Genomic DNA, 15,651 nt, shown 5'->3' on the forward strand with positions numbered 1-15,651 from the left:
AATATTTATATGAATTCTAAAAGTAATTTGATATCAATAGGAATAAAACGTTAAACATGTGACCTTCATATTGCTATAAATTATTCGTATAATGAACTGATTTTGTTAGTTACATCATATATTGGTTATTGATAGAAAAACTAGAATTATTTATGTCGCAACAAATTAACTGATTTGTCTCATTTTTTTGCAGTCCAGCGGAGATCGACCGCATGACCGAAGCATGGAGTCGGACGCTAACGTCAGTGAAAACGGCGTTGACCACGTCAGTGACGTATCGATTGATAAAATTGATAAACTCGATCCCTCAGACCGCGAACTATATGAAAAACTTAAAATGCAAGAAAAGGAAGAAAGACTCGAAATTGAACGTGAGTTAAAAGCACACGAAGATGTGTTATCACACATGAGAAAACACAATGACCTGAACAGAATTCGGGAATTCCGACATTCGGATAAAATAATGGACCAAGATTTAGGGCAGGACCTAAGAGTGAATAAAAGTGAAAGAGAAAAACTTGAACGAGAGCGTGAGGATTACAAAACATTGAGAGAAAACGTGTTAAAGGGGTACACATCCCCAGCAATAAACATTTACAATCACCCTGCCTACCTGGCAGCCATGTCAGCGGCTACAGCAGGTTATCCCAGGTCTCAGACCCCTGAGAGTACCACCTCCACGACTCCACCCCTCGGAGATGGACCTTCCCACCACTGGACATTCGAAGAACAATTCAAACAGGTATGAACTTTTGCACATATAGCCTGACTTTTTCCTTATTGATCTGTTTAAAAAATACGATTTTGAGTAAATTGGTTTTGAAAACTGCATGTAAAGAAATGCATTGCACATTTTGGTTCAATTACAAAAGGTAGTAAATTTGTGAAAGATCACGACCTATAGTTCATGTTAAGAACTATAATGGAAACAGGGTGCTTTTACTACTGGTAATGTTATGTTGGTAACAATATCTTTGATGCACCAGGACTATCTTTGATTATTAGTTATTATTCTAAATTTTAGTATAATAACTGACCGTTGCTATAGTGTATTATTTTTAAGATCAATATATTCTTTATCATCATCATCATTATCATCATCATCTCTGTTTGTTGCATCAAAACTTGTTATATTTGATGATTTGTTGATTATTATTCTAAATATAACTGACCGTCATACTGTATTTTCCTTAAGATCACTATTATCATCATCATCGCCATCATCATCCTCATCATCGTCCTCGTCATCATCAGTTTTATAACTATATCATCTTTTTCCAGCATCACTTTACCTTTTAAACTGTTAATCATGTTAACTCGTCGGAAAGGAAAATCGTTCAAACAATACGCCTTAATTCTAAAATTATGATTAATCTGATAAAATTTGACAAGGTTTTTCTGGATTCTGTCAAACTTCAAAAAAAAATCTGAATTCTGCTTATCAAAATCTGCATGAACGGATGGTGAGAGATACTGATAAAATAGTGTGGTATATAGAGATAGTAGATGAACAGATTAACTGCGGATTACCAGCCACGTGAAGCATGGATTATGATAATGTACCCCTCGTTTATTTTTATACATATATATATATATTATATATAAAATATATTGCAATTTTAAGTTTTATATATATTAATATATAATGTGATTTGTAGATAACACACATCCCAATAAGCATATCAAATACCTTATTTTATAATTAAAATACATTACTATAAGTTATGATTACCCTTTTCATCTATATTATCGGTAAAGAAAAATCGTAATTTTGGAAATAAAATGCACTATTAATGGTTAGTTATATCACCTAATATCATACACTACAATGCGCAAGCATACACTGGTATCATTAAATAAATTGATACATATTTCCAACAAGCTAAAAGCCCTCGAGAAATTCCCTTTTTTTCTCTCTCCCAATTTCTCTTCTTTTTTTTCTTCTTCTCTAAACTACAGTGAATTTTAATAGATTTATTTTTATTTGTACAATAAGTAGGTTTAAATATACACATATACTGCTTAAGTGATTTACAAACTTTTAAAATACTTTAATAAAATTCAGTTGTTTTTTTGGGAGGAGATTTTTATCACTCGAAATAAGTAATTCTGTACCATAAACTATGACAAACTTATACGCGATTCTTTAAACAGTGCACGATAAAGGTTTCCATTAAAATTATATTTTTAAAAGATGAGTTTATTTTTTATAAAAATATTATTTCTTATGTTTTACTTCAAGTAAAATTATTTTTTATCCCCATATAATTAAATAACGATTATATTATATTAATCAATTTTCAATCAGCTTGATAAACGGTGCATGTATAAAATATTAACATTGTAAAATGAACTTTTGCAATTATTGAATAGGATTCTGAAAGAAGTTATTCAATCCATGTCATGAAATAAAAAAAGACCGTCACAAAATTGAATGTGACGTCATAAATAAATAAATAAATAAATAAATAAATAAATAAATAAATAAATAAATAAATAAATAAATAAATAAATAAATAAATAAATAAACTATTGACTTTTATATCACTTTAAATTCATTTTATCACAATTAATACAATGGGAATACAAAAATAAATGCACTACATTGAACTCGACGACTGTTCGATTTCTATTTTTGGCCATACAGAACAAACCCGCGCCAAGAGATATCAATAGTACTTATGCTCAATTTATAAGCAAAAAAAATGACTCTCGTGTACAATTAAGTTACTATTAATTATTCAGCCATTCTTTACAGGATGTGACGGACGCGGATTCTACATGTTGATTAAAAAAAACGTATTTTCTGCACAACATATTAACCATTTGTGCAGACAAAAATGCCACTAATGCATAATACATTTGTGAAATGCACCAAGTAGTTTTTTGATGTACTTCTATTGTGAAGAATAGTGCGTTTAGTAGGTTATTCCATAATGATAATAGTTGACGTCAAAAGAGGAACGCGCCGCGAGAATCTATAGCGCGTGACGGCCATGCCTCGCGGAGTTTTCATGCAACACAGTTAGGTGGAACTCCTACGCCATTGTGCCATTGTGACATACAAAAGAAAAGAATAATGAAAACTATAAAAAAAAAATGCTCATATATTTTATAGAATTCATAAATTTATTTTTATTATTATTATTCTTTTATTCATTTATTTATTTATTGTCGAAACTATGCATTTCTTATAAATGTTGCAGACGATTGTTTTGGATTGTTTTCCCCCGCTTGAGCAAAAACAAAAACAAAACTATCCAGACATCTTTTATTGAAAAAAAAAGTATTAAAAAGACATATCGCGAGTAATTTGACATCACAAATCAATAGTTAATTTTCTTTGGGTTCTTTTCTAGACTACCATCTGCCAGTCAAACACCTCTCCGATGTTGGAGATAGAAAAATGCCCCCAATCTTACCCAATTGACTCGCATTTGTTAATTGGTTCAAATCATTGATTTAAAACAAATTTTCATCAATTTATTGTTAGATTTTATAGGTTTTAGTCTAATAGGTGTTATTATATAGAGTTCGTTTTATTTCCGGTATAAGGCGTCATTCTATACTTGGTGCTAAATGAAAATGTTGGTTCATAAGCGGGACCGAATAATGACCATTTACATAAAATTGTATCAAAATCGATTTACAATTTATTACAGTGTGAAACCATTTACGCCTTGTTAAGTTTTATTTGTCCGACATTTATATCAAACAATATAAGACTCTTGTCCCTATAAAAGTCAATGAATTACAAATCAATGGAGACCGACAGTAACTATAAAATACGCATTTGTACAGAGCGAGCGCGCGATTTATTCAGGAAATGACGTCTCTAAACAATTTGCGGGAATTGTTTACTCATGTCGCGTGCCGTTACATGTATTTTTATTTGTTGTAAATAAACTGACACTTCAAAGCCGGTGAATTGCTTTTTCATTTCGGATGCCATTCAAGAGCCATTTAAATTTATCAAAGATAATATTTTTCTCTCTTTGAATAATTTCAATTCAATAATGAAAAAAACTTTACTGTGTAAAAAAATGCAAGCGTTTAGTGATCCGATGATTATATTCATATCATAGAAAAATTCTATTTGGAACTTAAAAATAAATAAAGATGTCTTTCAAAATGCTAAAAATTTAAATGATTTAAAACGTATTGTCGTTTCCTCGATTGAAGTATGGCATACGTCCCGTCCCCTTTAAACTTGTTAGATAATCTTTAAAAATCTCATTACGGGTTACGGTAGAAATGATTACAGCGACATATCTCCCGGGGACCGGAGGAAAGCGCATCCTGAAAACTTTTGATGTTGTTGTTGTTGTTCAGTACTAAGCCTCAATTTTCCAAAGACCTGTAATTAGTTGACTTGTTCTTCAAGAATATTACGTCACGAGGCAGACCATTTAGTAATCTTGCAGACGGTCTTGGCGGCAGATTGGACAAGTCCGACTTGCATCATATTTTGATTAAGATTTCGTCTGTCATGTTCACGTGAAGAATAAATTAATAACAACATAGATACATGTCCGGCAGCCAAAGGTGTCAATGTTTATCTTTACTTACATCATGTACAAGCTTCAATTTATGACTTCAAAACGGGCAGTTAATAATATTTATACTGATGACATATGTTCGATTATTAATGAACTTTCAATACATAATGGGCATTAAACAGTTCGTAAAACACGTTATAAAGCAGAATTACTGCCATGTTATATTAAACAATAAAACATCTATTGTTCACGTGACATTAAGAGGTGTTGTCATGGCAGCCATACTGTCTTTATTTAGTACAATAAAATAATTATCATTATTATCAAATGTGACATAAAATTGATATTATCATACCCAGAAAAACAGACCAAGTGTATACAGGTTATTCTCCTTTTTTATTTCTGAAATGAAATACAAAAATAAAATGAATGATATACAGTGAATGATATATTTCATATTTCATCGCAGCAAATATAAAGTTCAAATATAATTCAAATTTAATTCATTGTTATACATAATCATCGTTACACAATATTTGTAAATCTATTTCTTAATTAAATATGTTTAACACGAAACACTTATTCATTAACCATCTTGTTTCTGTACGTACAAAGGTGATTTTTATCTGTAAAAAGGGGTCTTTCTAAGCAAAGACGTGTCTTTGATGTTAAGGTGTTCTTTTTCCAGGTCTTTTTCTGCTTTTATGTTTTTGTTATTTTTGTTGTTTTATTTTGTCGATGTCATCAATTTGGGACTGTACTAAATACAGAACCTAATTTTGTAATATTATAGTCGGTTTTGATAGTTCCAAAATTCAATGGACAGAAATCGCGTTCCATATAACCAACTTTGAACAAAATACAAAATAATTTAATAACGCCATAAACTAATTAAAACGATACATAAAACAAAATATAATAGAAAAGTGTTTAATAGTGCATAAAGCAAAAACTGGGCAGGGTTTGGTGCGGGGAGGGGTGTTGGCGGTTGACATGCAGATTGCAAAAGATGTCGCGATCAAAATGATGTGTACGGGGTGACAATACAACAAGAAATAAATCACCTATCTGTCAGACAACCCGTCGTCACGTTAGATCAGAATCTACAAACATGATTAAATACAATAATTAATCATTAACGGGTACCTCAAGATGGCCGCTCGTTGATTAAAGACAATGATTTAATGATTTTTAAAGATTTAACGCGATGAATTAGGAAGATTCATAACTCGAGAACCCGTCTCAATGGTAGATATGACATAAGAAACGAGGCACAATGGATATAATCATTATAATGATAAAAAAACATAGACCTGTTAATTTAAATTTTATCTTTTAAATATCTTGTTGTTTTTGTTGTTTTGGTCTAATCGCGGGTATATCGTAGTTAACACGTTCGATTCCAATCATTTGTTGAGATTAAATACAATTAACATCGGCTCTATCTGTTCTATTGGTTGAATTTTGATCGTATCCGAAATCAGGCTTTATTTCAAAGTACATTGATAAGACGCGAGTTTAATAAAAGACATAAAAATATATACATGTACATGTATTTGTTGATATGTTTGTAAGGCCCATGCTAATGTCAGTTCAATACAGACAAGAATAAAGAACATGGAACTGTAAAACGATTGTCATAATTAGGAATATACTCACAAAATCATCAATTTTCCCATTCATTCAATCAATCAAACAATCAATTAAAGACTTGAAATGTAATGAAATATTTCTTTCAAAATAACAGTTGTTTATAAACAGCGGTTAATTAGGGGTAGTATCATATCATTTTAATCCATATGTATATATAGTTCTTTATAAATGTACTTATTTACCTACATAAACATAATTTGTATCTTAATCCAAATATTGATATTTTTCAGAAATTCGATAGCCCTCATGTCCTACCGACAAATATTAAAAAAGCTTTCTTAATTTTTTTCATCTGTCAGATAAATTGAAATTCAACCCCATCAAAACCTTGGATCTTTATTTTTACTATCTCTCGCAATCTTTTTAACAGCATACAAGTCGTAATGGGTGTTCAAAAATTTTATCAAATTAATTCGTTTTGTTGAAATCGTAACCTCTAAGATAGTGAAGTGGTAAGAATGTAACCGAATACATAATTGATATTTAATCAGAATTTTATAGCGTGATTAATTTCAAATTATTTGAATATATGTCTGTACTTTTAAAAAAAGAAGTCGGCCTTCAAATTTATCTGTTATTGACAAACTAGCCCATTCATGGAAGATTTATTTTACAATTTTCAAGTTTGAATGTGTTATATTTGGATCGTCCTTTTTTGACACAAGTGCACTTGCACGTTCGTCTGCTTCAAAAAAGTTATTCCATTTTTACAATTAAATTTCTAATAAAGACAATGGGAAAATATCAAGCTTGCAAATAATACAAGAAAAATAAATGTTTCAAAAAGTTATTCCATTTTTTTTACAATTTAGTTTCCAATAAAGGGAATTGGAAAATATGCATGCTTGTAAAGCATACAAGAATAGTTAACGATTCAAAATGTTATTCCATTTTTGACAATTTATTTCTAATAAAGGGAATTGGAAAATATGCATGCTTGTGAAGCATACAAGAATAGTTAACGTTTCAAAAAGTTATTCCATTTTTACAATTAAGCTTTCCAATGAAGACAATTGGAAAATAACAAGCTAAATTAAACATACAAGAATAGTAAACATTTCAAAAAGTTATTCCATTTATATTCATATTTCCAATTAAGTTTCTATTAAAGGCACTTGAATATTAACATGACTTGCCAAACATACAAGAACAGTAAATTTAAGCATCCTAAAAATGTTTATATACCATGTAGATCTATTGGTACCAAAGTTTTCAAATCAATTAAGTTCAATCGCATAGCCATAGAAAATACACGTATATAAAATTAAAACTATTTTTGGGTTTTATTTCAGAATTTAATTCCTTTCGACTAGAACATCATTTTGAATTTATATCAACCTGACCCCCTTCGTCAGGATCAATATTGGCATTAGATATTACTATTTTTTAAAGTATACATGTAATTGTTTTTGAACATATAAATGATATTTCGTGTATTTTATTTATGTTGTTTTTGGTTTATTACAGTTGTACGAAATCAGTGATGATCCTAAGAGGAAAGAATTTCTTGACGATCTTTTCCAGTTTATGCAGAAACGAGGTATGTACATATCTTTTACACTAGACTTAAATAAACCATTTTAGCCCCATTTGCAACTTTTCGGTCATTTCATTCAAACTTCGGATAAGGACCTCCGAGATGATTACGATAAATCGGCGAGGTGTTCCGATTGGTTTAAGCAACAAATGCATGACTCCTCATTCAACCCCCGTTTCAATGACCATCTATAGTTCCGCCTATGCAAACCTACTAGACTCCTTCCCCCCTTGGTTGCTAAGTATCTTTTGTGACTGAAACATGTAATCAAAAGTTTGATAACATCTTTCATTTTACAAAACAAAGATTTTGATAAAATGTTTTAATAGCTATGTGGATTTATACATACATTTTTATCGTTTGATAGTCACAATACTAACTTCGTCATGCGTTCCTGGACATGTTTTAGACTTATTAGTGAAAAATTCACTTTCTATATTCTAAAACTGCGACACCAGAGTTCTATACTGAAGAAAACCGCAACACTATTGCATGATCCTTCCGGTATGGTAAATTTCGCCAGCAAGACATTAATTTCATCATAAGCCACCTACATTTTGTTCAACTCATTATTAAGCATTTCACACACAAAAACAAACCTACACATAGCTTAATGAATAAAGAATAAAAGGCTTCTTTGAGGTAAACTCACCCAAACATCTTAACTTTAAGCCACCAACCCGAACTATTTTCTCTCCGCTTTGATCAGTCATAAGAATTAAATATCAATCCGCAATTGTAATTGAGTGATTAATCGATTTAACAGCGTAGAAAATTACAATTGCACCTTGTTTTCTCCTGAATGGATAACTACCCACTTAAATTGATAAGTGATATTAAAAGCATATTAAGAAATAACATCATCTAAATTAACTTTATACAGGTCTCAGTCGTCTTTTAGTAGTAGCGACATGTGACCAGCCCGGCGCCTTATCCCCGACGGTATTAAATATTAAGTAATTGAGGCAACGAGCCATGGCCCATTATACTCTGTTGATACGATTTATTGTCTCGGTCTTCAAAGAGTACAGTGATTCAATACTCTTATTTGATATTTTTTGGTTATCATTTGTTTAGAGAAGGAAAAAAAAAACACAAAACACAAACTTAGGGGAAAAATGTGTCGAAATTGCAAATCAAACTGCCTTATTTCCGATCATGCCGATAACAAAAATCGTCAACCCATCACTGTTGCTGCAGAGGTACACCCCGTGTTGAGAATTAGTTCCACTAGACTCTAAAAATAATGCAATCATTATCGGCTATAAATATATCAAAGGCAAAAAAATTGGAACTATTTTGTCTATTTAAAATATTACTACCCCTAAAACCTCATAACTTAGCGCTTAATTAATATTTCCAGACGTTATAAATGTTATATATCATTTATTATTAAAAGAACGGAATCAAACACCATTGATTTGGCTACACAGGAAGAATCTGCAAAAGAAAGAAGACATAGTCAATAATATTGGGTTAATGTCAACCTTTTTGCATTGAAAAAAATAATAGTTTGTGTATTACATTGACAAACATGCTCTAAAATTAACTGATAAGTCAATTTTAAGCAATGACATGACATGCATGCGTTAAACTATTAATATTAATACGCATGGGTTTCATTAAAAACACACAAATTAACTATAGAACAACAAAATTAACTAAAAAGTGCAAATAAATAATGATTTATAAGAAAAATAGAATTAAATCTTGAAGTGGAAAACAACAACAACCATGCACCGGGCAAAGAAAATTATTCCATAGGTCACTTTGTGTCCATATGCTTGATGTCGATACAATTATCACACGGTTAAGTTTGCCATGAGATATTTAATTATTGGTTTCCATCGAAGGAACTTATACCCAGTCAACACAATAATACCATGATGGCTTATAAGCCCCATATCTTGATAGATCAGAATAGGAAAATTCTTTTATTTCTCATACATTCTCGTAAATCGGTAACGAGATTTCACGTGGAAAGTTGACAGGCGCTTTTTTGATACAGAAGAACGATCTGACCCAATCTTTATGGAATCTTTATAGCCGTCATCAAGTTCCTTATCACTAATATTGCCTGATACTTGCCGGATTAAGAATGAAACGAGATGTCAGTTGAAACTAACAAATACACCGTGAAGCTGGAAGTTAATACGTTGATTTAGATATTTGCCAGATTATGACGAAAGATAGCCCTTAGATTATATAGATATTAAAACAATGATGGGCGATAGGATCGGCCCCCACACGGCCAAAAGGGTGGGTTTTCCGCGATAAATCATCGGCGCGCTCATAAATTCAAAATTTGTTTATTTCTTTGAAAGACAATGCGATATAAGCGAAGAATTAATGTAACTTTTGATTTGAGATTTGCTGGAAATATTCGGAATGATTCAGTGATTATGGTAAGAGATACGCTGATGAAAGGAAACGTATCATGGCTTTAGGTTTTAATACAGTATCTGTTTTATTTACATTGGATGATGGATATTTGATTGATATATAGATAAGATATTTTATATACACTTTAACAGGGGCATTGACACATTGTATGAAAATTTAAACATTTTACAAAGAAATATTATCGTCTATGATAAACATTAGGTCTTTATCTTTTAACTGTGAAATAATTTAATAGTTCAATAGTATAGACAGATAGAATGTAAAAAAGTTGCATTACCCTTTAAAATAAGACAGAAAATCCCATTAAAAATGCTTAATCTTAATATCAATGATTTCCCCCATCTTTAGTTTAAACCAGACTATTTTTGTTAAATAAATAGCGAAACTTCCATAAGGATACAATGCCTATCGGAAACATATGGTGGGAAAGCGTCTGATTGGATGTGCTGGAAAAACCCGAAATTAACGTGCAGAAAACATTACAGAACTCGTTTGGAAACGCAAAAAAGAAATGTTACTGAAAAAAAAAATGAATTCTAATAACATTTGATGTCAAACTATGCCAACCTAGGCACAGAAAAAAAGATGTAATTCGTTATCAACAGATTGGTCGATTTGAACAGTTCTTAAGCGCGACAACGAAACGCTTGAAAATACAGTGACGTCAATATTAAGCACGATTTTGTATTCAAAATCAAACGCTTCCATGACACTGATAAAAAGCACGCGAATGAAAGAACGTGAATATTTTCAATAATAATGTCAAACGTTTTATTGACCTGTTTATAGCGCATGATTTTATATTAATAATCAAATGCTTTCAAAAAACTGATCAAAGCGCGTTAACCAAAGCACGTGCGTATCTTAGCATCATAAGTCAAATGCTTTAATGATCCGTTAACGGCATATTTTTATATCCCAAATCAAACGCTTTCATGAGACTGCTTGAAGCACGTGAACGGAATCACGTGAATATACCAATACGTCAAACGCTTTTCGGCATGGACCTGTTCTTAACGCTTTTCAAAGCCATCATCGGGAAGTAATGACGGAAAGAATGTTCCGCGTTACGCTTCCATACAAATCGAAATTTCACTAATCATATCTGGAAACTTGATATTTAATGTAAGAAAAAGAATGACTACGATGAACACAGGAATGCACGAGAAACGGAGATTCGGAGATCGGAATTTCATCATCCTGCGTCTGCCACATAATTAGATTAAAACTCAAGATTTCGGCGTGCAGTTGGCATATGATTTCACTTCCTGGAAGAGTGCTTTGCGCATTAATTATACGTCAGATTAATTTTAGAGAAATGATATTTTATTGTAGATTTTTGCCATTAATTTCAAGTGATATCTACACAAATCAAAAAGAAAATGTAATTCATATATCGGCACCTGTCGAATAGGTGGTAGAACAAACGGCGTATTGTTTCAATGGTTGCTGATAGAGGAAAGAAAAACATCAGTACATTTAGACTACACTATAGTTACAGAACTTACAGTGCTTTCGGTTATTCTTTATTTCCGATCAATTTAATTTCATTTTGTTTAAAACAAGGAACCGGTGGCCGTATTTTCAGAATTTACCTTTATACCCCAGAATGTCCATTTTTACGTCTTGAATGTTAGACTTACTTGCCATGATATCTTAGATGAAAAAAACAAAACAAAAAACATTCGTTACTCATTTAGGGTTTTAAATATTTAATACAGAATTTATCTTCTTTTTTATTCAATTACGAACAAATTAAAATTTCACAATACACCTTTTTTGTTTTTGGCAACTTTTTTTTATCAACATAGTGTAAAATTTATAATCATTATTGAAACGCTTTTTTTTTCATTTCAATAAAAATATTTCCATCCATAAGGTTTTCAGGAGCTGATAATTGTAAATTTCTAGACATGATGTTTCATTGTTTTTACAAAGGATTATTCCAAGAGTGTTTATACACAGGCATTGTCTGCCAGCCAATTTTCTTTATGCTGTATTAATGAAGATCGTACGAGGCGTCGTGACATATTTGATGAATGTGGAACCATTCCGAGATTTAAAACCATAACCCGTCAACAGCACTTTCTATACTCCTCATTGAAGAGTTCCATGACGTTTGGAACCAATTAATTCCGCGCTGAACGCCGTGGGTATATAAAAACAGCAACTGTCATAATTAAAATGATGTTGAATATTTATTTTGGATTTATGGATATCTTAAGATTTCATATGTTTGTTGGAAACCATATGCCGTGATCTCGAGAGTATGCACCGGGAATTTGGTGAAATAAAACATAAAATCTTAACCGACCCGTGGCTTCCACTTAAGAACATTAGAGCTGGGCCGTACTAAATAATAAACATTATTAAAACTTAGATTTTATTCAATTAAGTGAAGGAATTTAGATACACAAGAACACGCATTTAAGATACATATATTCGAAAGAATTGACATCTGCCAAAACGAAAGAGGTCCTAATGGAATTTAATTTAATGGAATCTTAGGATAAATTCTAAACTATATTTACTCACATATGAAACTGATTTGGAATTGAAGGAAAAATAATTTCAGTAGCATTTACAGAAATTACACTGCTACAAACGTCTTCTATTTAATGGAGGGTTCATTTAATCTACTTCAGATACATAAAACCTATTGAGAAACGCATTTCCATTACAAGAACATCCTTTCTGTGCATCGTTTATCATTGTGGGGGAAGTGCTTTGAATGTATCTTGTTAATTTTGGGATTTTTTTCCTTGAACGCAGAAAAAAAGAATAGTCTCGAGGTGAAGAAAAAAATGGCGGCAAATTCTTAAAATAGACGGCAGCTTTAAATAAAATGATGTCTTACGAAAGCGAAATGGTTGAATGTCTTGATGAAATTAACTAACATGACACCGAGAAATGATGGCAACAAACAATCAATGTTTACTATACCAGTTGTGGTTGAACAGAACGATTCTGTTGTTTAGTTGTTGTTGTATGTGTTTTTTGTTTTGTTTTTGTTCCCCCCAAAAAGAGCTTCACTCTTTAAATGTTGATACAAAATTAATTGTTTAGAAAAACGGTTAAACAATAATGTAGATGGATGCCCGGTTGTAAACCACACTTTTATTGCATTTGCCTGTTTCTAATGCATTGGAACAGGGCAAAAGACTTCCAAGCAGATTTTTTGCTTGTGTAAAATGGTTTGAAAGCCACCTCAAACGTGCTTCATTAAGTGTACAAATTGACGAGTGTTTAATTCAATAAAACAACCAGTATTATGTTGATAACTAAATCGCCATTCAATGGCAATTACAAAATAATTAATAAAAGAATCAAAAGCAAAAATAGGAGAGGAAAAAAAGCTCTCCAAGCAATTGAGTTAAATTGAAGACAAAATTATCAATTCCGGAGCATAACTTTATCCTAGGTTTGAATGCAGTAATGCGAATAAATCTCTCAAAGGGAATGAGAAATGGACATTAATTGGTTAAATAATACCAATTTGATTCGTAGCCGTTTGTTTTTGTACCCTTAAAATCAATTTAAAGTCGATTGCAATATGTAGTTTTATCATTTACACTTGATACGGGATACTATCTCGCGAGATTATCTTTAACGTGATAAATCACTCGTAATGAACAGTTTTGAAATACTCTTTTCATTCACTGAAACTGATATCATTTCAATATGAAATAATACAAGTTTATTATGGCAAAATGAGTTTGTAAAAGAGCGACCTTTATCAATCAAATATAGCCTTTGTTTGCAGGCGGAAGACAATATTCAAAGCCTGTTTTTGATACGGATAATTTATTGTTATCCAATATTTGAGCTGAAAAACACAGAGGGAGAAAAAATTATATATTAATACGCAAGGATGAATAATGGATGTTAAAATTGCAGATTTATATTTGTTATTTGATGACAATATAAAAAATTTAAATCATAGCTGTACAAATGTATATGCTTTAGAGGTACCTTGATTTTGATGTTTTCAGACGAATAATTTAGCTGGACCAGTTATTTATAAACGCGTGCCCGGCCGCGCTGACATGCTCAGCTTCTATTCATAAAAACATTTGCTTAAACTACAAGAAGTCTTTTTTCTGAATGAGCTTGAATTAATTTGCTATAAATATTCAGTGTGTATATCCAATGATAAGTTTGCAGGCAGTATTGGATATGTGCATCACTGTCAACCAATGAGCGTTGTGACAGCCTCGCTTTTGACAAATCTGACGCCTTCCCAATAGCCCTCCCTATCAATTTCCGATAAACCAGTTCGTCTTTTTTGACAGAAGTTAACTCCTGACCAAATATTCATTGCCAGTGATTAGAATTTTATTCGTACAAATCTCTTTGCGGCAACTTCAATTAACCGTGAAGAAACTAATGCGGAATTATTGGCTGCGCACGTGGAGTTGTTGACATGTTAAGTACCCGGATAATAATCTCTGAACCACCATGTAAAAACTACTGAAAAAAAAACTCTCGGAGTAGAAGTGATTGCATAATACGTGTAGACACTTTTATTGTTGAACTATTCAAAGGTAGTAATAAGTAAATACATTTGTAAATTAACTATCTAAATATATTTAATAGTTTCGACCTGTGTCTCGTTTCCTACTAGACGCGCATTTTCCCTCCTGTAGCGAGCTCCTTGGCAGATATACGAAACGGGAATACAGGAATCATATGCGTTTAATATGTGAATGCTCCTTTCGAAACATGTTTTTCAAATAATAAACTGATTATCACTATATATTGAAGTATCGCAGCATATAAAATTATGAGGCGGATATTTTCCGACGTTTGAAGACGGTGAACCGTGTTATTTTATGTTCTGTATTAATTGAGCATAAAGATTGGTGGTTTGGGGCGCCCACTTGTGTTCAATCTAGCCTTATCGCCACAGTTGTGATAATTTGTCTTGTAAACAAATCTTATAGATTATACAGATCTTTATCGTGTATCTATATCTCTGATTTAATATATATTTATTTATTGTTTATTGCAAACATTTGGAATAACGCATGGTTGCCATGAATATTTCACAAGATTTTATGTACAATTATTGAATTAAGAACATCTCTTTCTGTAAACGAAGATTGTTTATTGTAATTTCATTACCACCAACAATAAAGCGACGTTTGATGTCCGCCAGATTTCCATATAAACAATCATAAGAAAATTACCGAAATTAATATAAAATATATGACAATAAAACGTTTTGTTCTGTTGAATGACATGCGGCCAGCATATGTTTGCACAAAAACACTAACTTATGAACCAAATGCATCTTTGGCTTCTAGCGTATGCGTCATCCTATACGTTAATAAATTAATGTAATTTATGGTCTTTACCGGTAACTTAGAAATCTGGCACGTGCAATAAAAGTAAATTTTCTTATTTTGGGATTGTTTTATTCCTAACTGCTATTCTCAGTTTCTGTTATATAGAAGTAAAGTATTGAAAAAGCACTGTTAATTGCACTTATATCTATATTTGTAAAAAATATAATGATAATGATATAATGATTTTAATGAAAAAATATGTTTGTACTCA

The 15,651-nt window shown here is 31.5% G+C and overlaps 1 protein-coding gene across 2 annotated transcripts in view; it reads left to right on the plus strand.

The window, feature by feature from the left end:
- The window catches only part of LOC132741260 (AT-rich interactive domain-containing protein 3C-like), a 36,330-nt gene that overhangs the window by 1,350 nt on the left and 19,329 nt on the right, over positions 1-15,651 (plus strand). For both annotated transcript variants that reach the window (XM_060729391.1, XM_060729390.1), the window contains exons 2-3: positions 194-742; positions 7,620-7,692. In XM_060729391.1, the coding sequence (XP_060585374.1) occupies positions 194-742; positions 7,620-7,692 (622 nt within the window). The remainder of the gene's footprint in view (positions 1-193; positions 743-7,619; positions 7,693-15,651) is intronic.

Source organism: Ruditapes philippinarum, unplaced genomic scaffold (assembly GCF_026571515.1).
Source record: "Ruditapes philippinarum isolate M1 unplaced genomic scaffold, ASM2657151v2 ctg1593_1_1_1_1, whole genome shotgun sequence".
Taxonomy (NCBI): domain Eukaryota; kingdom Metazoa; phylum Mollusca; class Bivalvia; order Venerida; family Veneridae; genus Ruditapes; species Ruditapes philippinarum.